At 42.2% G+C, this 25,521-nt stretch overlaps 1 protein-coding gene across 2 annotated transcripts in view; it reads left to right on the top strand.

The window, feature by feature from the left end:
* LOC129815584 (ephrin type-A receptor 8-like) overlaps nucleotides 1-25,521 on the top strand; it is a 196,061-nt gene that overhangs the window by 78,378 nt on the left and 92,162 nt on the right. For both annotated transcript variants that reach the window (XM_055869530.1, XM_055869529.1), the window contains exon 2: nucleotides 16,098-16,162. In XM_055869530.1, the coding sequence (XP_055725505.1) occupies nucleotides 16,098-16,162 (65 nt within the window). The remainder of the gene's footprint in view (nucleotides 1-16,097; nucleotides 16,163-25,521) is intronic.

Here is a 25,521-nt window from a genome sequence, read left to right as displayed (position 1 = left end):
GATGCAGCTCAAGATGGCTTAAATGGAGGACAGTTCACGTCACTCAAATGTACGATTCATTTCTTTAAAAGAACCAGACGAGACTGATGATCCCATCGAATTCCTAAAGAGAATGATCTCTAAATGGATCCCATCCATTTCTCACAAGGTTGAGATAGAAGGAGCCCATCTACACATCTACATCTAATGCTTCAGACAGACCGAGGACATGGATCTTCAAGGTTCTCCGGTACAAGGACTGCCAAGCCATTCTACCAGGAGCCAGAGCAGCAGAGCTCATTTGTCTATCCAGCTACGCTCTGGGCCACACAGAGGGGAGAGCGCCTGTCATTCTCCACAGCACAAGACACCGAGGAGTTTGTGGCATCACTGGGAGAGGACAACCATGAGCACCACAGTGAACACCACACCGCTGGTCCTGTTGTGAGGAGGAAGACTCAACAACGGGGCCACACAAGCACCTGGGAACCTATGGAAGAAGTGAACTGGTCAAGAGGATTTATCCACAACTTCAAGGAACCTTGAGGAACATTTGATCTAATTACTTGTGATCATTATGAACTTCGACAACGGAGCACCAGCAAAGCTAGCTAGCTAGCGAACTAATTTTCCAGCTAGCTGGGTGATTGGGACCGTAACGTTACAGCTAACGTTAGCAGCTAGCTAAGTAAGCCATCAACACAACTCTTAGCTAGCTACTGGTTATCTCTTCAGTAGTGTTCAGTATAACCTACATGTTATTGAAGGCTTCGATTAACTAAAATTGTGTTTTACAACTAAGTCACGTTTACAACATTCGTTTGATAACTTTGTCTGGTGGTAGCTGGCTAGCTAACTTGTCTCATGTTGCTATGACAACAATTGCATTGCTAGAGAAGTCAACTATCACAATCACCACTGAATTATTTTGCAAGATAATTCTCCATTCTTTGTGCTACATCCTCGGCTTAATAATTCAGTCAATTGAGCATTTCTTGCCATTCTCATATCTCCATTGTGTCAGTTAATGCAAGATATTTAGGAAATAGAGTAAGAGATTAAGGGGTGTTGGGAGGGTTTTAGTTATAGACACTGCTGGGTTCAGTTACGGGTATAACATTGAGTGGAGAGGGAGGACTGTGGTGTCCTAACTTGTCAGGGAGTGGAGGGATTCTTTATTTCATTTGTTGTGATACATTTTGCAGGGTTATTGTGGTGGAATGGAAATCTGAAGGGTTTTGTAATTTTATATATTATTTCATCCAACAATTGATATGTTTACTGTTTTTATGGAATATCTGGTTTTAAATTATTTAGTTGGTAGCTGAATAGTCATTTTATAACTATCATAAGTTACCCCCCCCCCCCCCTTTTATCCATCAAACTGGTATTCACGTCACCTCAGATGGATCATGGCTAATTTAGTGATAATTTCCTCTAATCTGAGGGGTTCTAATGAGCCAAATAAGTTAATTAAATGTCTTGCTTTATTACATAGGAAGAAAGTTGACATTGCTCTATTGCAAGAGACACATTTTTTAGAGGGTGATGTCCATAGACTTCAAAAACAAATACTACAAACCAGCAGCTGCTTCCGGCTTCATATCTAAATCTAAAGGGGTTCTTATTCTACATAAATGCAATCTACCCCCTCACAATTGAAAAAAGTGGAAATGATAAACAGGGCAGATTTACTTGCATATGTTCCACTCTGTATGGAAGGTGTCACGTTCCTGACCTTATTTGCCTTTGTTTTACTTCGTTTAGTTGGTCAGGATGTGAACTGGGTGGGTAGTCTATGTTATGTGTTTCTATGTTGGGTTGACTGTGTTGCCTGATATGGTTCTCAATTAGAGGCAGGTGTTTGACGTTTCCTCTGATTGAGAACCATATTAAGGTAAGCTGTTCTCACTGTTTGTTTGTGGGTGATTGTTCCTGTGTCTGTGTCTGTCGCACCACACGGGACTGTTTCGTTTGTCTTCCGTGTTTGTGCTAGTCTGTACCTGTTCGTGCGTTCTTCGTGTATATGTAAGTTCTTATGTTTAGGTCGGTCTACGTCGTTTGTTATTTTGTAATCATTTCAAGTGTTCTTCGTGTTTCGTCTTGTTTAAATAAATTTTGTTATGTCTGCATACAATGCTGCATTTTGGTCCTACCCTTACTCCTCCTCCTCATTCGAGGAGGAGGCATTAGACAGCCGTTACAGAATCACCCACCAACAAAGGACCAAGCGGCGTGGGAGTAAGCAACAGCGATCGCAGGATTCATGGATATGGGAGGAAATATTGGATGGAAAAGGTCCATGGGCACAGCCAGGAGAATATCGCCGCCCCAAAGAAGAGCTGGAGGGAGCTAAAGCTGAGAGGCGGCGATATGAGGAGGCAGCACGGAAACGAGGCTGGAAGCACGCGAGTCAAACCCAAAAATTTCCTGGGGGGGGGATCTCGGGAAGTATAGTTGGGTCAGTCAGGAGACTTGAGCCAACTCCTCCTGCTTACCGTAAGGAGCCGGTGAGGGCGGAATTGGAGGTGAGTGACGCAGAGACAGTGAAGGAGTTAATGGGGAAATTGGAGGAGAGAGTTATCAGGGATGTACTGGTTTGGTGCATGAGGCACGACATCCGTCCGACTGAACGTGTTGGTGAGTTGATGTCACCGGGAACAGCTCTCCATACTCGTCCTGAGGTGCGTGCTAGCCGTCTGGTTAAGACAGTGCCTACACCACGCACCAAGCCTCCTGTGCGTCTCCAGAGTTCTGTGCGTCCTGTTACTGCTCCCCGCACTCGCCCTGAGATGCGTGTCCCCAGCCCAATACCACCAGTGCCGGCACCACGCACCAAGCCTCCTGTGCGTCTCCAGAGCCCTGTTCCTCCTCCACGCACTAGCCCTATGGTGCGTGTCTCCTGCCCCTTACCACCAGTGCCTACATCACGTACTAAGCCTCCTGTGCGCCTCCAGAGTCCTGTGCGTCCTCTTGCTGCTCCCCGCACTAGCCTGAAGGTGCGTGTCCTTAGCCCAGTACCTCCAGTTCCGACACCACGCACCAGGCCTACAGTGCGCCTCAGCCGGCCAGAGTCTGCCGTCTGCCCAGCGGCGCCTGAACTGCCCGTCTGCCCAACGGCGTCTGAACTGCCCGTCTGCCAAATGGCGCCTGAACTGCCCGTCTGCCCAACGGCGCCTGAACTGCCCGTCTGCCCAACGCCGTCTGAACTGTCCGTCTGCCAAGCGCCGCACGAACTGCTCGTCTGTACTGAGCCTGCAAGCCGCCCGTCTGTACTGAGCCTGCAAAGCCGCTCGTCTGTACTGAGCCTTCAAAGCCGCCCGTCTGTCATGAGCCTTCAGAGCCATCTGCCAGACAGGAGCCGCTAGAGCCGTCCGCCAGACAGGAGCCGCTAGCGCCGTCCGCCAGACAGGAGCCGCCAGAGCCTTCCACCAGACAAGAGCAGCCAGAGCCTTCCGCCAGACAGGAGCAGCCAGAGCCTTCCGCCAGACAGGAGCAGCCAGAGCAGCCAGCCAGCCATGAGCAGCCAGAGCCGCCAGCCAGCCATGAGCAGCCAGAGCCGCCAGCCAGCCATGAGCAGCCAGAGCCGCCAGCCAGCCATGAGCAGCCAGAGCCGCCAGCCAGCCATGAGCAGCAAGAGCAGCCAGAGCCAGCCAGCCAGGATCCGCCAGAGCCTGCCAGCCAGGATCCGCCAGAGCCACCAGATTTACTTGCATATGTTCCACTCTGTATGGAAGGTGTCACGTTCCTGACCTTATTTGCCTTTGTTTTACTTTGTTTAGTTGGTCAGGACGTGAGCTGGGTGGGTAGTCTATGTTATGTGTTTCTATGTTGGGTTGAATGTGTTGCCTGATATGGTTCTCAATTAGCGGCAGGTGTTTGACGTTTCCTCTGATTGAGAACCATATTAAGGTAGGCTGTTCTCACTGTTTGTTTGTGGGTGATTGTTCCTGTGTCTGTGTCTGTCGCACCACACGGGACTGTTTAGTTTGTCTTCCGTGTTTGTGCTAGGCTGTACCTGTTCGTGCGTTCTTCGTGTATATGTAAGTTCTTATGTTCAGGTCGGTCTACGTCGTTTGTTATTTTGTAATCATTTCAAGTGTTCTTCGTGTTTCGTCTTGTTTAAATAAATTTCGTTATGTCTGCATACAATGCTGCATTTTGGTCCTACCCTTACTCCTCCTCCTCATCCGAGGAGGAGGCATTAGACAGCCGTTACAGAAGGAAAACGGAATTTGTATCTATTTAGGCTCCTAACTCATATGACAAAGATTTTCTCCCTACAGTAACCAGAAGCCTGCTCAATTGATCAGATTATACACTTATTATTGGAACTGACATGAATGCCATGATTGATTCTAAGCTAGGTAGATGTGGACCTTCTCATAGCTCATCACAAGTGAATGCTTCCAATGCACTTAAACCATTTCTTAAAGATCTCCATTTTAATGACTGTTGGAGAAGTTATAATCCCACAACTAAGGACTATACATGCTTTTCTGCTAGATTGAAACTTTCTAGAGAACTGACTACGTTTTAACATCTACTGATATTACAGGTAACATGAAATTTATAAAAACATTACCAGCCATTCTATCTGATCATAATCCCATTCTTTGTAAATTGTAAATCTTCCCAAATGAAAAAGTGTGCACAGAGGATTAATAATACTTTACTACACAACTCTGACTTCATCTTTCAATTTAGATCCAATTTAAAATATGTTTTAGAAATAAATTATTACTCAGTGGAGGACTCGACTATGGTATGTTGTTAAAGGTTTCAGAAGAGGAAACACTCCACATTTTTCCTCTACTTTACAGAAATTAAGACTCCAGAAGATCAGTGAAACAGAAAATCATTGTACAATTCTGTAAGACTCCTTTAAAAACAACTATTCAACAGAGAAAGAAATTGAATAAAAAACAATTAGACCGAAACTTAATGACCTGTTGCAAAGTAGAGCAGAATTCATTATGCAGAGGGTGTAAAAAAAATACTATTTTCAAGCGAGTAGGCCTAGCAACTTATTGGCGCTGCAGCTTAAACATGCTGAAACAAGATACAATACAGCTGATCAGATCCCCTACTAAAGGAGGGATATCTGATCAGCAGTTCCTGGAGAACCTTAAGTTGCCCAAACTCTCTCAAGAAGAAACAGTTTTAATAGAGGAACCTGTCACTTTATCTGAACTGAAAGCTGCTCTTTTAAATATGAAGAAAGATAAAGCACCTGGTATTGATGGAATAACTCCTGAACTCATTCTCAACTTTTCGGATGAGCTTGGACCAGTTATTCTTGAATCGCTTAACATTTCTATTGAAAAAGGACAATTCCACAGAGACATCAATAGAGCAATTATATTCCTAATCTCTAAGAAAGGAAATACCTCACAAATTTTGATAACTGTCAGCCAATCAGTTTAATCCGAACCTAAATGAAGCTGTATGCCAAAGTTCTAGCCTTGCGCCTACATGAAGTTATTAACAAGCTCATACATCCTGACCAAACAGGGTTTTGTAAGGGTCGTCAGGCAGCAATCAGGCATTAATGTGGTTGCTGAAAACTTCCAATCTTGATACCCCGTGTTCTGTGTTATCATTAAATGCAGAGAAAGCCTTTGACTGCTTAGAGTGGGAAAATGTATGACTTGTTCTTGAACATAATGGTTTTGGGGCTAGATTGATACATATGATCCGCACCGTGTACAGAAGACGGAAGTTTACATACACCTCGGCCAAATACATTTAAACTCAGTTTTTCACAATTCCTGACGTTTAATACTAGTAAAAATTCCCTGTCTTAGGTCAGTTATGATCACCACTTTATTTTCAGAATGTGAAATGTCAGAATAGTTTTGAGAATGATTTATTTAAGCTTTTATTTCTTTCATCACATTCCCAGTGGGTCAGAAGTTTACATACACTCGATTAGTATTTGGTAGCATTGCCTTTCAAATGTTTAACTTGGGTCAAATGTGTCGGGTAGCCTTCCACAAGCTTCCCACAATAAGTTGGGTGAATTTTGGCCCATTCCTCCTGACAGAGCTGCTGTAACTGAGTCAGGTTTCTAGGCCTCATTGCTCACACGCACTTTTTCAGTTCTGCCCACAAATGTTCTACAGGACTGAGATCAGGGCTTTGTGATGGCCACTCCAATACCTTGACTTTGTTGTCTTTAAGCCATTTTGCCACAACTTTGGAAGGATACATGCAGGAGGGTTAGGGCTTAGCACAGGCACAGAACTCATCAGACATGCAGGAGGTCTTGTCCTTGGCCGAGGCACCGGATGCACTGGACCGTGGAGGAGCACTGGCGGTCTCGAGCGCAGAGCTAGCACCACTCGTCCTGGCAGGATCCTCCCTGTAGCCCGGCAAGTGCGGGGAGTTGGAACAGGCCGCACTGGGCTGTGCTGGCGAACTGGGGACACCGTGCGTAGGGCTGGTGCAGTATACCCCGGGCCGAGGAGACGCACTGGAGACCAGATGCGCTGAGCCGGCATCATCCCTCCTGGCTCGATGCCCACTCTAGCCCGGCCGATTCGAGGAGCTGCGATGTAGCGCACCGGGCTATGCGTGCGCACTGGGGACACCTTGCGCTTCCTCACATAACACGGTGCCTGCCCAGTCACTCTCTCGCCACGGTAAGCACGGGGAGTTGGCTCAGGTCTCCTACCTGAGTCCGCCAATATCCCCGTGTGTTCCCCCCACAAAAATCTGGGGCTGCCTCTCGTGCACTTCTCCTCGAGCCAACTCCTCGTAGCATCGCCGCTCCGCTTTAGCTGCCTCGGACGGCGATACTCTCCCGGCTGTGCCCATGGTCCTTTGCCGTCCAAAATTTCCTCCCATGTCCAGGAGTCCATTTTCCCACGCTGCTTGGTCCTTTGTTGGTGGGTGGTTCTGTAACGACAGTCGCCGGGAGAAGGAGAGGAGGACCAAAGTGCAGCGTGGTTTGTATCCATAATTTATTTTAATCAAGATGAATACACAAACAAAAACAACAAAACGACCAACGAACAGTTCTGACAGGTGCAACAAACACTAACCAGAAAATAACCACCCACAAACAAAAGTAGGAAAACAGACTACCTAAGTATGGCTCTCAATCAGAGACAACGATAGACAGGTGCCTCTGATTGAGAACCATACCAGGCCAAACACATAGAAATAGAAAACCTAGTCCTACAATATAGAATACCCACCCACATCACACCTTGACCAAACTAAAAATAGAAACATACAAAGCAATCTACGGTCAGGGCGTGACAATAATAAATGAAATAATCTGTCTGTAAAAAAATGTTAGAAAAAAAACTGTAAATGCACAAAGTAGATGTCTTAAAAGAATTGCCAAAACTATAGTTTGTTAACAAGACATTTGTGGAGTGGTAGAGAAACGAGTTTTAATGACTCCAACCTAAGTGTATGTAAACTTCCGACTTCAACTGTATGTGAGTCCTTCTATTATATTTACTGGAATACCAATTCTAATCCATGTACCATACAAAAAGGATGTCAAATCAAATGAAATTGTATTGGTCGCATACACATGGTTAGCAGATGATAATGCGAGTGTAGCGAAATGCTTGTGCTTCTAGTTCCGACAGTGTAGTAATATATAACAAGTATTCTAACAATTCCACAACAACTACCTAATACACACAAATCTAAAAGGATGGAATAAGGATATGTACATATAAATATATGGATGAGTGAAGACAGAGCGGCATAGGCAAGATGCAATAGATAGTATAAGATGAAGTATATATATATGAGATGAGTAATATAAGATATGTAAACATTATTAAAGTGGCATTATTTAAAGTGACTAGTGATCTATTTATTAAAGTGGCCAATGACTTGAATCTGTATGTAGGCAGCAGTCTCTCTGTGTTAGTGATGGCTGTTTAAAAGTCTGATGGTCTTGAGATAGAAGCTGTTTTTCAGTCTCTCGGTCCCAGCTTTGATGCACCTGTACTGACCTCACCTTCTGGATGTTAGCAGGGTGAACAGGCAGTGACTCGGGTGGTTGTTGTCCTTGATGCTCTGTAGGTGTCCTGGAGTGCAGGTAATTTGCCTCCGGTGATGCGTTGTGCAGACCGCACGACCACACCCTCTGGAGAGCCTTGCAGTTGAGGGTGGTGTAGTTGCCATACCAGTTGATTATACAGCCCGACAGGAGGCTCTCAATTGTGCATTAGTAAAAGTTTGTCAGGGTTTTAGGTGACAAGCAAATTTCCTCAGCCTCCTGAAGTTGAAGAGGAGCTGTTGTGCCTTCTTCACCACATTGTCTGTGTGGGTGGACCATTTCAGTTTGTCTGTGATGTGTACGCCGAGGAACTTAACACTTTCCACCTTCTCCACTACTGTCCCGTTGATGTGGATAGGGGGGTGCTCCCTCTGCTGTTTCCTGGAGTCCATGATTATCTCCTTTGTTTTGCTGACGTTGAGTGAGAGGCTGTCAAAATCACATATCAAAATCAAACAAACTGTCACGCCCTGATCTGTTCCACCTGTCTTTGTGCCTGTCTCCACCCCCTCCAGGTGTCGCTCATCATCCCGGTGTATTTATCCCTGTGTTTTCTGTCTCTCTGTGCCATTTCGTCTTATTTGCCATGTCAACCAGCATTTATCTCCTAGCTCCAATTTTTCCCAGTCCCTGTTTTTCCAAGTCCTCCTGGTTTTGACCTTTGCCTGTCCTGACACTGAACCCGTCTGCCTGACCATTCTCCCTGCCCTGACCTCGAGCCTGCCTACTATTTGGACTCTGACCTGGTTACTGAACCCCTGCCTGTCCTGACCTTAAGACTGTCGATCACCCTGTACTGTTTGGACTCTGACCTGCTTTATGAACTCTCACCTGTACCCGACCTGCCTTTTGCCTACCCCTACCCCTCTGTCATAAAGAAGTTAATTTGGGGGAGAAAGAGACCACAGATTAAATATGCAACCCTACAGAGAACAAAAGCATCAGGTGGACTTGCAGTTGCAAATCAAAAATGTTATCACCTATCATTCCAAATGAATTTCCTGAAGACCTGGTTAAACCCAGAGGCTTCTGTTCCTTGGCGTGCTGAAGAAGAGTCAATAGTTTCACCAATTAGATTACAAGATGTATTATTTTCTGGATTGACTCCTAAAAAATGTGCTTTGTGCTATTGTTTGGACTAGTTATAGCATACTCAGTACATGTGTGGAAAGCTACAGAGAAGCACATGAGATCTGATCTTAAATGGCATTCATATTCTCCAATATGGCGTAATAAAGAATTCTTAGCATGTAAGAAACCATTCATATCAGATTCTTGGTCTAAGAAAGGTATTTATACTTTCAAAGACATACTCAATGTGAATGGACACCTCAGTTTCTAGGAAATCCGCCAGTGTTTTAATTCATAGTTTTGTCTTTACCTTCAACTCCACCTATACATGCGAGCCTATGGTGTCCCCTGGGGAGAGGAACAACCAGTAAACCCATTGGTTAAACTTCTAACAGACAGACGCCCCTCAAAATGAGTTGTTTCTGATATCTATAGTCAATTCATTCTAGCAGCACAGAAAACATCCACTGTATGGGAAAAAATATATTACACTTGCTGACAGACAAATAAATTGTGAGACAGTATCCCCATTATCTGAGTTCTGCACCACAGGGGACCTAGGTACTTTTCAGCATGTGCTGTGGAAATGCCCGGGGATGGTTGAATTCTGGGGGAAAGTCAACGATGCAATCTCTGTACATATTGATAAAATATTGCCATTAGATCCAATAGTGATGTTGCATTGTGATGACTCTGATTTGCACTTGTCAGAATGCCAACGGAGAGTGTGGTTGGCAGGAACCACGGACGCTTCGAAAATTATTATAAAAGGGTGTATTCCACCTCATTAGTTACCATTACAACAATGGCTGCTCACAACAACGGAGCTCTCCACGGCCAAGATCCACAGGGCCAAAGTTTCCACTCGGGACACATGGAAAAAGCAGCAGCAGACATTTCTGAACTCTTAACCAATGGACCTTTACATCCATGAATGTGTATCAATAATTTGTCACTATTTCTGAGGCTATATGATGTATTGTTCAGTAGATTTACTATGTAAATAAATGTATTTGTTTCTATTTTATGATTTACTTTACGTGCTATCAGATTGAGGGCAGTGGGGACCTTAAAAAATATATTTATAAATGTATTCTATTAATCCTATGAAATGAAATAATAAAAACTTGATGTAAAAAAAAGAAACAATTTGAAAGAGTTTGAAGAATTTTGAAAATAATAATGGGCAAATGTTGCACAATCCAGAAAGACTCACAGCTGTAATCGCTGCTAAAGATACTTCTACAAAGTTTGACTCAGGGTGTGAATACTTATGTAAATTAGATATTTCTGTATTTAATTTTCAATACATTTGCAAACAAAACAATTATGGAAAAAAAAGAAGAACAATTCAAGCACAGCCAATATGCAGTAATAATATATTTGCGCCTTTAGTCTACTGCACAAACCCTATTGCTACAAAACTGTTTTAAATAAATTAATGTTGCATAGGCTCATGTTTTTTAAAGTCATGTTTAAAAAAAAATCTGAGCAATAGATCTCAGGCTACATTTTGATTCAGAAAGTGATCTTGACGCAGAAAAGGTTGGTGTGATTAGCTAATAATTTTCTATACGACCACACCGGGTCCCACTCCTATCAGCTAAAAACAAGAAGAAACGGCTTCAGTGCGCACACGATCACCAACAGTGGACAATTGAGGAGTGGAAAAATATTGCCTGGTCCGACAAATCCCGGCTCCTGTTGCGTCATGCTGATGGCAGAGTCAGGATTTGGCATAAGCAACCTGAGTCCATGGACCCATCCTGCCTGGTGGCAACGTTTCACGCTGGTGGTGGTGATGTACCGCCGTTCAATCTGCAGAAACTGCGTGATGCCAGTGCATTAGCATGGACCAATATCCCTGTGGAACGTTTCCGAGAATCCATGCCCCGAGAATTCATGCCCCGAAGAATTCAGGTTATTCTGGAGGAAAAGGGGGGTCCAACACGGTACTATATAGGTGTACCTAATAAACGGAACTGTGAGTGTATATCTTTGTAATCAGTGATTTTTAAGGCGGTAACACCAACGACATAAAACTGAGGGACACACATTATAATAGTAAAACAAGGGATTTTAATTTCCTTCTTTCTTTTTATTGATCTATACAATATATGAAATACTTCTGCTCACTGTCTAGCATTCAAAATAATAGATAGGCATCTCAAAATCCCCAAAACATATCACTACACCTCAACACATGACCAGTGGGACATGACAATTTACATGCATACAAATAGATGTTTTACAGTATAAAGGACTTACATATATTTTCTTATTAAATAACAAATAAAACAGAACATTTACTATGGTGCCAAAGTAAAGGGAAAGCATTTATCAAAACAATTCACAAATGACACTGTTTATTTGTGGTTATTTGTGGTTTGTTTCTGTTTATTTGTGGTTAGAGAGAGAGAGAGAGAGAGAGCGAGAGAGAGAGAGAGAGAGAGAGAGAGAGAGAGAGAGCGAGAGAGAGAGAGAGAGAGAGAGAGAGAGAGAGAGAGAGAGAGAGAGAGAGGGAGAGGGAGAGAGAGAAATTAAAGAGACAGACGTGTGCCATAGTTCTGTGACCGGGGCTGTTTCAGGCAGTGACCGGTCGGCATTCGCCTGCTAATTTGATACATGCTCCTTTCCTGCAGTGTGTAGCCTGAGGACCACACACAAACACACACACACACACACACACACACACACACACACACACACACACACACACACACACACACACCACACACACACACACACCACACACACACACACACACACACACACACACACACACACACACACACACACACAAACACACACACACACACACACACACACACACACACACACACACACACATTGTGTGTTGGGGCGAGGGAAAGTAATGGCGGAAAGAATTTGACCACTGCCCTGGGAAATATGTTTCATGTCCCTAACAAGCCAGAAGAACTTCAAAAGCTTCATAGACAGCTTTTTCATCAAGCACTTGCACTTAAATAGAAGACTTACAGAGAGAGAGTAAAATAAAGAGAGAGAGAGAGAGAGAGAGAGAGAGAGAGAGAGAGAGAGAGAGAGAGAGAGAGAGAGAGAGAGAGAGAGAGAAAGAGATGAGGGTTTCTTTTTGTGGGTTTCTGTTATGAACAGAGAGCAGTGAAAGATGAAAAAACAACATTTTAAGCTGAGAGCCCTTTAGGAGAAGCACTCTGGCCCCTCAAGCAAAATATTTAACTCTCTCATTGCTGGCACTACTGGAGTGGGTGTACTTGGAAAACAGCAATATCATAATATACTGTTATACTACTACTATCTTTCTCTGCCAGTCTGTCAGTTTCAACTATGACGACTTTGTGCAGTCATTTAGGTTTATTGTGGGTTCTTGAATGGCTCAGGAGTCAGAGTTTTGAAGCTCATACTCTGAGAAATTTTCGACACTTGCTTCTGCTGGTGTTGCTGGTCTGATTGTGCGGGAATGACGCTTTGCTCTGGCTGCAGTTAGTTGTGTCTGTCCTGCTCAAAGTTGTCACTGCTGTGAGGGGTTTGGAGTGCCAGGTGGATCAGAAGGAAGTGATGTCTGTGAGTTGGCTGGGTTGTGATTATAGATTTTCAAAGAGTGATAGTTGAGTATCTTGTTCTGAGGCTGAGGCCATCCCAATGACTGGCTTGCTTTCTAGTTTCTGCTTATTATCTACTGGTCGAGTGAGCCGTCCTTGGAGATGGTGCTCCCCAGATATGTGAAGTGGTCTACATTCTGGAGCTCAGATCTACTGAGGTGGATGCTGGGGGGTCACTGGGTTGGACATGGGTGATAGTTGACTGAGGACTATGCTCCTGTGGCCCCCTGTACTATAACCATATTGAAACTGCACCACAACTGCTACTGTCACAATTAGTGCAAGCGGTAACCTATCCACTCTTATTTACTCTCTCCAGGGTAGTGATAGATAAACAGTCTGCAGACCTGGCATTGAGTTAGGCTATGCTCCGGGGCATGTCTGGGTGTCTGCACCAGTCAAGGGCTAGCTAATTCATATTACTATCTGGTCTCTATCTAATCACTCTGTGAATACCTCTCTCTTTCTCTCTGTCTCTCGTTCTCTCTCCCCCATCTCTTTCTCTCATATATCAGAGAAGCAGATGTGAACAACAACATGCTAATTACTGTCTCACTGCCCACTTCTTCCACACTATCTACAGTATGTCACAATAAAGAGACATCTACAGCGCTGATGGTTGTGTATAAGTCCTATTCCAGACAGGCAAAGCAAATTAAATAAATGACTTGTACCATCCTCAAAAACAGGGGCTTTTTTTTTTTTGAGAGGAAATTAAATGAATACCTTTGGGACACCTCTTATGTCTCAAAGGCTTTGGCGTGATATGATGTATCAATGTCTGCCAGAGAAACTTGTCTTGTTTTTTGTCCTGTATTCACAACAGCATAGCGGTATTCCCCCAGTGCCTGGCAGAATGACTAAATCCAGTCACATTGGGCTGATATTTTCATTATGTCATTTGAGCTAACACTTAAAGGCGCGTAATAGTGACATAAATTTGTGATCTTGGATTGAGAGAGGGGCTGAACGCATCATCAGCGTAAAATGGTGGGAGAGAGGCACCCTGGGGGAGGGAGAGGGGGAGAAAGATGACAGAGGGAGATGGGGCTGAGGGGTGGCAGTGCCATCTGTTTCAGTGTTCTGACCCACTGCCCTCCTCAGCACCAGCACACCCAAATTAGGACCTCCACCATGCCAACGATTTACAATACGAGAGAGAGCAGGAGCGAGTGAGAGAGTGAGAAAGAGAAAGAGAGAGAGAGAGAGAGAGAGAGAGAGAGAGAGAGAGAGAGAGAGAGAGAGAGAGAGAGAGAGAGAGAGAGAGAGAGAGAGAGAGAGAGAGAGAGAGAGAGAGAGAGAGAGAGAGGAGAGAGAGAGAGAGAGAGAGAGAGACAGAGAGAGAGAGAGAGAGAGAGAGAGAGAGGTGTGAATAGTCCTGGAAAGCTAATTTTAATGTGTGGAACATCAGCTGGTGTGACTGTGAACCCTGGGGCAGACATCAATTCCTAAGTTTGTGAGAAGTGAAGGAAGCTGGTAAACAAACAAACGCACACACAGAAAGAAAGAGAGAGAGAAGGAGAGAGAGAGAGAAATTTAGAAAAAGCACGCACGCGCAAGAGAGAGATGGAGAGAAAGCAAGAGAGAGAGAGAACGATAAAGGGAGGGAGATAGAGGGAGGTAGAGAGTGGTGTAGCTATGCAGACCTCCCTGAGTATGAGGTGGAGGTTTGGGCTCCCAGGGCTCGGAGGGTAAACTGGGTCAAGGCGACATAACTGCGGTGATGCTCTGCTCCAGGATGCTGTGACAACGACCCCGGCCTCAGGCATCCCACCTCATCTGTCACACAGGTATGTGTATCTCTGTATGGTGACAGCCTTTCCCTCAATGTCAGTAAGTCCAAGGACCTGATCGTGGACTACAGGAAACAGGGGGGAGAGCACGTTTCCATCCACATCAACGCGGCTGTAATGGAGCGGGTCCAGAGCTTTGTTCCTTGGCGTCCACATCACTGAGAACTTAACATGGTCCACACACAACTGCACAGTCGTGAAGAGGGCACGACAGCACCTCTTCCTCTTCTGGGGCCGAGCTCCCTGCCACTTGGACCTCTATATCAGACGGTGTCAGAGGAAGGCCTGAAGAATTGCCAAATACTCCAGCCACCCTAGCCATAGACTGTTCACTCTGCGACAGTCCTGCAAACAGTACCAGAGAATCGTCAATCGGACTAACAGGCTCCGAGACAGATTCCACCCCCAAGCCATAAGACGACTAAATATTTAATAAAGTGGTTACCCTGTCTATTCTGAATTGACTCTATCTTGCACTGACTCTATGCACACTCACAAGACTATATATACACTCACTCACACACACTACACTGGCTCTCTCACACAAACACACACACATACACATACACAAACACATGCACACAAACACTACATACTGTACACACACACACACACACACAAACACACACACATACACACACACACACACACACACTTTCACAGTCATCATATACTGCTACTCTGTTCTTTATTTTACTCTTATTATTATCTATCCTGATGCCTAGTCCCTTTACCCTGCCTTTACATACTGTATCTTCCTCAAACACCTTGCACCCCTGCACAGTTATACGGGACAGGTATTGGTACTCCCTGTATATAGCTTCATTCTTGTGTACTTTACTCCTCTTGTGTTAGAGCGATTAGCGTGTTGGGCCAGTAACCGAAAGGTTCTAGTTCACATTTCCATTTCACAACACAGGTGACACATTTTGTACGTGTGAAACTAAAATGCAAATGTGAAAAGGACAAATATAAACATTTGACCTTTGTGCAATTTATTTTCTTATTTTTCACTCTGAATCATTAGGAAAGACTCGTAAGTGAGCATTTCACAGTAAAGTCTACACCTGTTGTATTCTACGCATGTGACAAATAACATATTATTTGATTTGGTGTCACATCCCAGTACAGTTTGAGCTGTGCAACATGAAGCAGTGTGACACAGAGATACAAAACCTTCCCAAACAAACTCACCTACACCACTACATTTCTCAGGGTCACCTTGGAGCCTGCTTTAACAACCCTTAGCATTATGTGGCTGTCAATAAACGTGGGTAGAGCCCAGGGGATGGCTGGTTGTCTGGGCCTTTGTCTCCATGCTGGATGGAGGGCTGAGGTTGGGGTTGGAATGGAGAAGTGTGAGTTTTGGATGGGAGTGTTTGTGTGCTAATCAACTTTATTGATCACCCAGTGAGAAACTTCAGCATTAAGGTGATTAGCAAGCCTAATAGAGTCAGACCCAGCAGCCACACAAGTGCTAGCTCAGACACACAGACTGTTGCCAATATTCTGGTAATATTGTGCTGCTGTCCATGCACTCTGTTCATTATAGTGTGTGTGACTGTGAGTACTACACACATTTCATTGACGTTTTTCCTCACAGATGTTCTTTCTGTTTCGCAGTGAATCTACTAGACACCTCCTCAATATCAGGAGACTGGGGCTGGCTAACATACCCATCACATGGGGTAAGATATATTTTGTGTGTGTGTGTGCATGTTTTCACTTATGGTTGTGTGTGTGTAATCCATCTGAATACTGAGGCAGAGATACAGTGGAGTGGTAAAGTGCATTAACTAGAACTTGTTGTTGAAAGTGCCAGTAAAGGCCCCTTTATTCTCCTATCAGCTTCCTTTCCCACTATCCCATGTCAGTCTGACATTGTTTGATCTAGCAAAGAGGAGAGGGAAGACGTAGAGGGAGAGAGAAGGACGAGAACAAGGGGAAAGAAGGGGAGACAAGTGTAAAGCGTTTTGAGACGCAGTGAAAAGTGGGAAGAAATGCAATCCATTTATATTGTTATTGTTACGAGCCAGAGGGGAGAGAGAGAGACGAGAGGGGAAGGTAGAGGACGAGGGGGGGTGGTGTGGAGGTAGGGGAAAGAAAAAACCAATAGAACTGGGGAGGGAGGAAAAAGAGGCGAGAAGTAGAGGGAGGAGAAGTGGAAGATGGAGGAGAGGAAAGAGAGTAAGGGGATGACAGGGGAGGACAGAGCTACCCCCTGTTTCCTCGTCAGTAAATGTGCATATTGTAACAGCAGGGGATGATGCATGGGGTATTGAATTAGCCACTCTCAGAGTGATCAGAGCATAGAGCTGAGCTGTCACTGTCCTGCCACACACACACACACACACACACACACACACACACACACACACACACACACACACACACACACACACACACACACACACACACACACACACACACACACACACACACACACACACACACACACACATCCATATGTGTTAGAACTGTCACTTTATTTTCCATGCTCCTGTCAGAGATGTCATCATGGTGATTTATCCAACATGCCTCCCTCCCCTGCTGAGACACAATCACCCAATCAACCAATCAGCTCATTGTCTGGTGATGTGATTGTTAAGACACAGACATGAATGAATAGACTCCTCCGGGTGCAGAGTTTGGTAAACACTTTGAGATGTCAGTTTGAAGTTGGCATAAAAGTTTGAAGACGTCTACCTGACATATAGGGAGTTCTAATCCGCATCACATATGTTAAAGAATTCTCATATGTTCTTGTAGGTAAAAATGCCCTTAATCTAAAGACTAAGCCTTTGGGGGGAGGGGGGTTCTACTAAACTAACATATGGGATTGATTTAAGATGGTCATACCATGGATCATTTAGCTATTTGATTTTGAATTGTAGAACCCCTGGAGGTATACAGTGCATTGGGAAAGTTTTCAGACCCCTTGACTTTTTTCACATTACAGCCTTATTTTAAAATGTATTAAATTTATTATTTCACCCACTCATCAATCTATACACAATACCCCATAATTACAAAGCAAAAACGGTTTTTAATTTTAATTTTGCAAAAGAATGAAATGTGACATTTACATAAGTATTCAGTACTCAGAACTTTGTTGAAGCACCTTTGGCAGCGATCACAGCCTCGAGTCTTCCTGGGTATGACACTACAAGATCGGCATGCCTGTATTTGGGAAGTTTCTCCCATTCTTCTCTGCAGATCCTCTCAAACGCTGTCAGGTTGGATGGGGAGACTCGCTGCACAGCTATTTTCAGTTCTCTCCAGAGATGTTCGATTAAGTCCAAGCTCTGGATGGGCAACTCAAGGACATTCAGAGACTTGTCCCAAAGCCACTCCTGCGTGTCTTGGCGTTGTGCTTAAGGTCATTGTCATGTTGGAAGGTGAAGCTTCACCCAAGTCTAAGGTCCTGAGCACTCTGGAGCAGGTTTTCATCAAGGATCCCTTTGCTATAAGACTCAAAATTGAGCTCAGGGGCATCCTGTTTCCATTTATCAACCTTGAGATGGTTCTAAAAATGTATTGAAGTCAATTGATTCGACAAGATTTGGAAAGGCTACACCTGTCTGTATAAGGTCCCACAGTTAACAGTGCATGTCAGAGCAAAACCCAAGCCATGAAGTCGAAGGAATTGTCCGTAGAGCCCCGAGACAGGATTGTGTCGAGCCGTTGAAGGTCCCGAAGAACACAGTGGCCTCCATCATGAAGTTTGGATTCACTAAGACTCTCCCTAGAGCAATTGGAGGAGAAAGGCCTTGATCAAGGAGGTGTCCAAAAACCTGATGGTCACTTTAACAGAGCTCCAGAGTTACTCTGTGGAGATGGGGGAACCTTCCAGAAAGACAACCATCTTTACAGCACTCCATCAAGCAGAGTGGCCAGACGGAAGCCACTTCTCAGTAAAAGGCACATGACAGCCCCTTGGAGTTTGCCGAAAGGTACTTAAAGGACTCTCAGACCATGAAAACAAGATTCACGTCTGGAGGAAACCTGGCACCATTCCTACGGTGGAGCATGATGGTGGCAGTATCATGCTGTGCGGATGTTTTTCAGTGGCAGGGACTGGGAGACTAGTCAGGCCGAGGGAAAGATGAACGGAGCAAAGTACAGAGAGATCCCTGATGAAAACCTGTTCCAGAGCGCTCAGGACCTCAGACAAGGGGGCGAAGGTTCACCTTCCAACAGGACAATGACCCTGCCAAGTCAATGCAGGAGTGGCTTCGGGATTGAATGTCCTTGAGTCTCTGAATGTCCTTGAGTGGCCCAGCCAGAGCCCAGACAAGAAACTGATCGAACACCTCTGGAAAGACGTGAAAATAGCTGTGCAGCGACAATTCCCATCCAACCTGACAGAGCTTGAGAGGATCTGCAGAAAACAATGGGAGAAACTCCCCAAATACAGGTGTGCCAAGCTTGTAGCGTCATACCCAAGAAGACTCAAGGCTGTAATCGCTGCCAAAGGTGGTTCAACAAAGTACTGAGTAAAGGGTCTGAATACTTACAGTGGCAAGAAATATATGTGAACCCTTTGGAATTACCTGGATTTCTGCATAAATTGGTCATCAAATTTGATCTGATCTTCATCTTAATAACACACAAATTGTTTTATTTTATTTTTATTTACTATATTTAATACATAATTTAAACATTCACAGTGTAGGTTGGGAAAAGTATGTGAACCCCTAGGCTAATGACTTCTCCAAAAGCTAATTGGAGTCAGGAGTCAGCTAACCTGGAGTCCAATCAATGAGACGAGATTGGAGATGTTGGTTAGAGCTGCCTTGCCCTATAAAAAACACTCACAAAATTTGAGGTTGCTATTCACAAGAAGCATTGTCTGATGTGATCCATGCCTCGAACAAATGGGATCTCAGAAGACCTACATTTAAGAATTGTTGACTTGCATAAAGCTGGAAAGGCTTACAAAAGTATCTCTAGAAGTCTTGATGTTCAGTCCACGGTAAGACCAATTGTCTGTGAATGGAGAAAGTTCAGCACTGTTGATACTCTCCCTGGGAGTGGCCGTCCTGCAAAGATGACTGGCATGAGACAACAGGATATAATGTGATGCCTAAGACTAATTTTTTACTTGCAGTCATTAGTGGCCGTAGACTCTATTTCCTTCTTCCTTTTTTGTCGGAATACAACAGGATATAATGAGGACTACATGCAATATGTCTTGCATGTAATGGACATAACAAAGGGACTGGTCTTGTGATATATTTAGGTTGTTTTCTTTTTTTTCTTTTTTTTTTTTTTTCTTTACCAACAATTGAACCCAATGGACTGAGCAGGCTGAGCTGACATGATTATAGCCTTGCTAGGACTTTCAAATATGAGCATGCATGTATACGATTTGCTGTTATTATTTATATTAATTTGATCTATTATTGTTACTATTTATATTTTTTCTGACTGTTTTCCATGTTATTTGGTTAGTTCTCTTGGGAATCCTCATAGATAATTATGTTATCATGGGACTGCACATATTTCCCTCTGGCCAACGCCAATTGGCCAAGTGTTTGCTTTAGGACGCAAAGGTGCGTCATGAGTCAGGGAGATGGTCTGATGGTCTTAGTGACAACAGACCTAGATATGGGGGAGGCTTTAGTGGGTGGGATATTAGGACAATTGGAGGATTACAAAGTTGCAGCTTGTTACGGCGTTCCTCTCTCTCTTCATAAGAAGAGGAGGTGTAGTGATCGAGCCAAGGCGCAGCGGGTTGTGAATACATGTTGAGTTTATTAAATAAACAAAACAAACTAAGACAAAAACAAACTAACTTGATATAACTAACAAAATAACAAAACGATGTAGACAGACCTGAACAAGCGAACTTACAAATACACGAAGCACGCTGACACAGGAACAGACTACATAAACGCACGAACAAACCGAAACATTCCCGTATGGTGTAACATCTACACAGACACAGGAGACAATCACCCACAAACAAACAGTGAGAACACCCTACCTAAATATGACTCTTAATTAGAGGAGAACGCAAAACACCTGCCTCTAATTAAGAGCCATACCAGGCAACCAAAACCAACATAGAAACAGATAACATAGACTGCCCACCCAAAACACATGCCCTGACCTAAACACATACAAAAACAACATAAAACAGGTCAGGACCGTTACACAGCTACAGTATGCTTAACAGTGCAAATTATTTTGGTACAGCTATATGGACACTTAATCAACCTGGTGGTTTTTAATGATAAGTTTACAAACATTGGTTGTGGTAAGTATAATTGAAACTTGGATATCATTATGGTAAGTGGGGAAATAAGTATAGCAAGTTATAATTGTAATGGCTTAGCAGATCATCAAAAAAGAAGATACATTTTTACATGGCTAAAAGAGAAAGAATATAGTATCTATTGTTTACAGGAAACTGATTCTACAAATATAGGTGAGTTTGGGTGGGAAAAGGACTGGGAGGGAGAAATATATTTTTGTCACGGTCAAAGAAACTCAAAAGGGGTGATTATACTAATTAATACAAATGTTGATCCGATTGTGCAATCTGTGCAAAACAGATCCGCAAGGAAGATGGATTACATTAAATATGCTATTGGACCAAAAACAGATCTGGCTAATTTATCCATATGGTGCAAATAATGATGACCCACACTTTTTTGAGAATATATATATATAATAATCTATTGAGCTCACAAGCAACCAAATAATCTATTACGGTGAGAGATTATAATAAGGTTTCGAGTACCTCAATGGATCGTAAAGGAAATCATTCTACAAACTATGACCCTCAAACACTTAAGGAGATTACAAAGATCATGGATACATTAGAACTAGTGGATGTATTGAGGTTGAAAAACCCTGACCTAGTGAGATTTACATGGAGGAGGCTTCATCAAGCTAGCCGTCTTGATTACTTCCTAGTCTCATTCTTGCTGGCATCAAAAGTTGTATAAGTATTAATAGGAAACAGAATGCAATCGGACCACCATCTAATTGGCCTCCATATAACTCTTACAGAATTTCCATGTGGACGGGGATATTGGAAATTTAATCAAAGCCTATTGGATGATAATTTGTTCTTAACTAAGACAAAATAATTCATAATTTACTTTTTTTTTCAACATAGGTACAGCAGATCCCCTTATTGTATGGGACACTTTCAAATTTACTTTTAGAGTTCATTCAATACAATACTCATCATTAAAACGAAATCAGTTTAGGTCAAAAGAGATTAGACTAATAAAGGAAATAGAGGAAGTAACAGCGCAGGTAGATGGTAACGGAAACTGTACTATATAGAGGCACAAAATAGGTTAGAGGAAAAACAAAAAGAAATGGAGGTACTTATTCAAGAACGATTAAGTGTATTGTATTACAAAAATAAAGCGAATTGGATGGAAAATGGGGAAAAATACACAAAATGATTCTTGAATTTTCAACACAGAAATTCTACCAAAAATAATTGACAGAAACTCGTTACAAATGATGGAGTCATCCATAATTCACCAAATTATATTTTGAAAGAGGAAGCAAAATATTTTAAGCATGTGTTTTATTTCACTCCCCTCCATTTCCACTGAATGATGTTAACTATAAGGATTTCTTTCCTAATAATCAAAATAATAATGTAGAATTAACAAATTGACAGAAAGACCGGTGTGAAGGCCAACTTACAGAAGAGGGACATTTTGAGGCAATACCATATTTTCAGTCTGGAAAAACTCCAGGGGTTGACGGTATACCAATAGAGGTATATCAGACCTTTTTTGATGTACTCAAAGATCCATTATTAGCATGTTTTAATTACTCTTACACAAATGGTAGACTTTCAGGTACCCAACAGGAAGGTCTGATTTCATTACTACTGAAACAGGACCCAGGTGGTGAGTATAAAGATCCAGTCCTTTAAAAAAACTGGAGGCCTCTAACACTTAAATGTCGTGATGCAAAAATCCTGGCAAAATGCATAACACATAGAATATAAAAGGTTACACCAGATATTGTTCATCCTGATCAGACAGGTTTCTTACATGGACGATATATTGGGCATAATATAGGACAGTTACTTGAAACAATTGACCATTATGAAACATTGAAGATACCAGGTCTGGTCTCGTCAATGTTTCATAATGTTCAATTGTTTCAAGTTATTGTCATATATTATCTCCAATATATTGTCCATGTAAAAAACCTTCATAACAGATTTTGAAAAGGCGTTTGATAATGTACGATTAGAATTTATATATAAATGCCTGGAATACTTTAATTTTGGTGAATCTCAGCAACCCCAGATGTAAAATAGTAAACAATTGTTAGTTCTCAGAAAGTATTGCGCTTTTAAGAGTAGTAAAACAAGGCTGTCCATTGTACCAATACCCATTTATTATGGCCATTGAAATGCTAGCTATTAAAATTAGTTCCAACAAGAACATCAAATGGTTAGAAATCCAGGGGATAAAAACAAAAGTGTTAATGTATGCCGATGACTCTAGTTTTTTCTTAAGTACGCAATCTGGATCCCTGCACAGTCTCATTGAAGATCTTGATCACTTTTCTAGCCTCTCTGGATTAAAACCTAATTATGACAAGTGTACCATATTACATATTGGATCCTTAAAAAATACAGTGTTTACACTACCTTGTAGTTTACCAATAAAATGGGCGGATGTTGAAGTAGACATACTTGGTGTTTACATCTTAAAAAATATAAATGAACTTACCACAATTCATTTCAATAGAAAGTTAGCAAATAGATAAGATGTTGCAACCATGGAGAGGTAAATACCTGTCTATTTATGGACAAAATGACATTGATGAACTCTTTGGTCTGTTCACAGTTGACTTACTTACAAATGACATTGCCTACTCGAGATTAATCTTTTTTTTTTATCATATGAGCAAAAAATATTTCATTTTATTTGGAATGCTAAGCCAGACAAAATTAAACATGCCTATTTATATAATGAATATGAGTTTGGGGGGCTAAAATTATTAAATATAAAAGCTTTAAACCTCTCACTTAAAGCTTCACTCATACATAAGTTATACTTAAACCCAAAATGGTTCTCCTGTAGATTATTAAGAAAAGCCTTTGTTCAAAAATTGCTTTTTTGCCTTCATACAGATTACAACTCCTCATTTCCCGACTAAATGAAAATGAAATTTTGTTTAAAGTATTGCCCTTTCTTAAACAAGCCATACAAGTTGGTTAAAATTTCAGTTTTATCCTCCAGAAAAGATCGAAAAAAAGGTATAGTTAGAACTCAAATATATTGATTATTAAAAAAACATTCTTTGTGGAATTTAAAAAATATATATATTTTTTTTATTAATGATATTATGAATAGAAGTGGAGGAGTTATGTCACATATGCAGTTATCATTGAGCATGTTGCTCTATCAAGAGGACGAGGTAACACTACTACTACAAAGAGAGGCTTACTGGATATTCTCTCTAAAAACATTGACCCCTAGTGGTCTGAATATTGACTTTGATCTCAAGCCCTTCTTATGAACACATTTTCCTATATGAACAAGTCTAATACATTTTTTTATTATTTTTACAGCTTATTAGCGTACACCTAATATGTTCCCGCTGTTGATGATGCTAATTATATATTAAGGTTGAACCAATATTACAGTTAACAAAAATGAAATACGAAATTATTATGTGAAATTGAATGAAACAATAATGTATGTTGACGCTAATATGATGTACAATATTCCATTATGTTTCTATATGATAACAATAGCTTAATATATTTAATATGCCATATACTATTTTTTAACAGTTTCACTAATTCATTTTAATTAACTGAATCATTATGACACACCCCTCACCACTGTCATTGGTTACACTAATTGCACTGTTTGTCTACATAACCTGGTTCAAGTATTCATGACATTACCCTGATGAAGGCACAGTGATGCCGAAACGTTGGTAAATGCCAATTAAATTGCTGGGAGATTATAGATGGAGTCTGCACCTCCACACAAACTATTATTCTGGTTGTGCGCCAGCTCATGTTTTTTAATCTACGTGTGCAGTTATTGAAAATACATTGGAATATCTGCTCAATCAAACTTAAAACCAACTGATTGCAGCACTACCACAAAAATGGAGGCAAGTGGAAAAGGGAGAAGGTAGGGAACTTGTTTGCCTGCCATATATTAAAGATATAAATTGGCTGAAAGGAACTGGCATAAATTGAAAAATATACCAGTTTCATCTGAGGACAAAAATGTCCACAGCTGCGCCATACAAGCTGCAAAAATAAATGGGAGGAGATTTTCGATGTACCAGATCCATTGCACATGGTTTATGAACTGGTACAAAAACTACACTTGACTCAACACTTAGAGTTTTTCCATTTAAATTATTATATCACATTCTTGCCACCAACAGAATGCTATATACGGTTTAAGTCAGAAGTTTACATACACCTTAGCCAAATACATTTAATTAAACTCAGTTTTTCACAATTCCTGACATTTAATCCTAGTAAAAATGCCCTGTCTTAGGTCAGTTGGGATCACCACTTTATTTTAAGAATGTGAAATGTCAGAATAATAGTAGAGAGAATTATTTATTTCAGCTTCTATTTCTTTCATCACATTCCCAGTGGGTCAGAAGTTTACATGCACTCAATTAGTAGTTGGTAGCATTGCCTTCAAATTGTTTAACTTGGGTCAAACGTTTTGGGTAGCCTTCGACAAGCTTCCCACAATAAGTTGGGTGAATTTTGGTCCAGGTTTGTAGGCCTCCTTGCTCGCACACACTTTTTCAGTTCTGCCCACAATGTTCTACAGGATTGAGGTCAGGGCTTTGATGGCCAGTCCAATACCTTGACTTTGTTGTTCTTAAGCCATTTTGCCACAACTTTGGAAGTATGCTTGGGGTCAATGTCCATTTGGAAGACCCTTCCATGCAACCATGTCTTGAGGTGTTGCTTCAATATATCCACATCATTTTCCTGCCTCATGAAGCTATCTATTTTGTGAAGTGCACCAGTCCCTCCTGAAGCAAAGCACCCCCACAACATGAG

Source organism: Salvelinus fontinalis, chromosome 18 (genome assembly GCF_029448725.1).
Source record: "Salvelinus fontinalis isolate EN_2023a chromosome 18, ASM2944872v1, whole genome shotgun sequence".
NCBI classification, from domain to species: Eukaryota; Metazoa; Chordata; class Actinopteri; order Salmoniformes; family Salmonidae; genus Salvelinus; species Salvelinus fontinalis.
The sequence above is the reverse complement of the archived record's forward strand: the minus strand, read 5'-3'. Positions and strand labels throughout refer to the sequence as shown.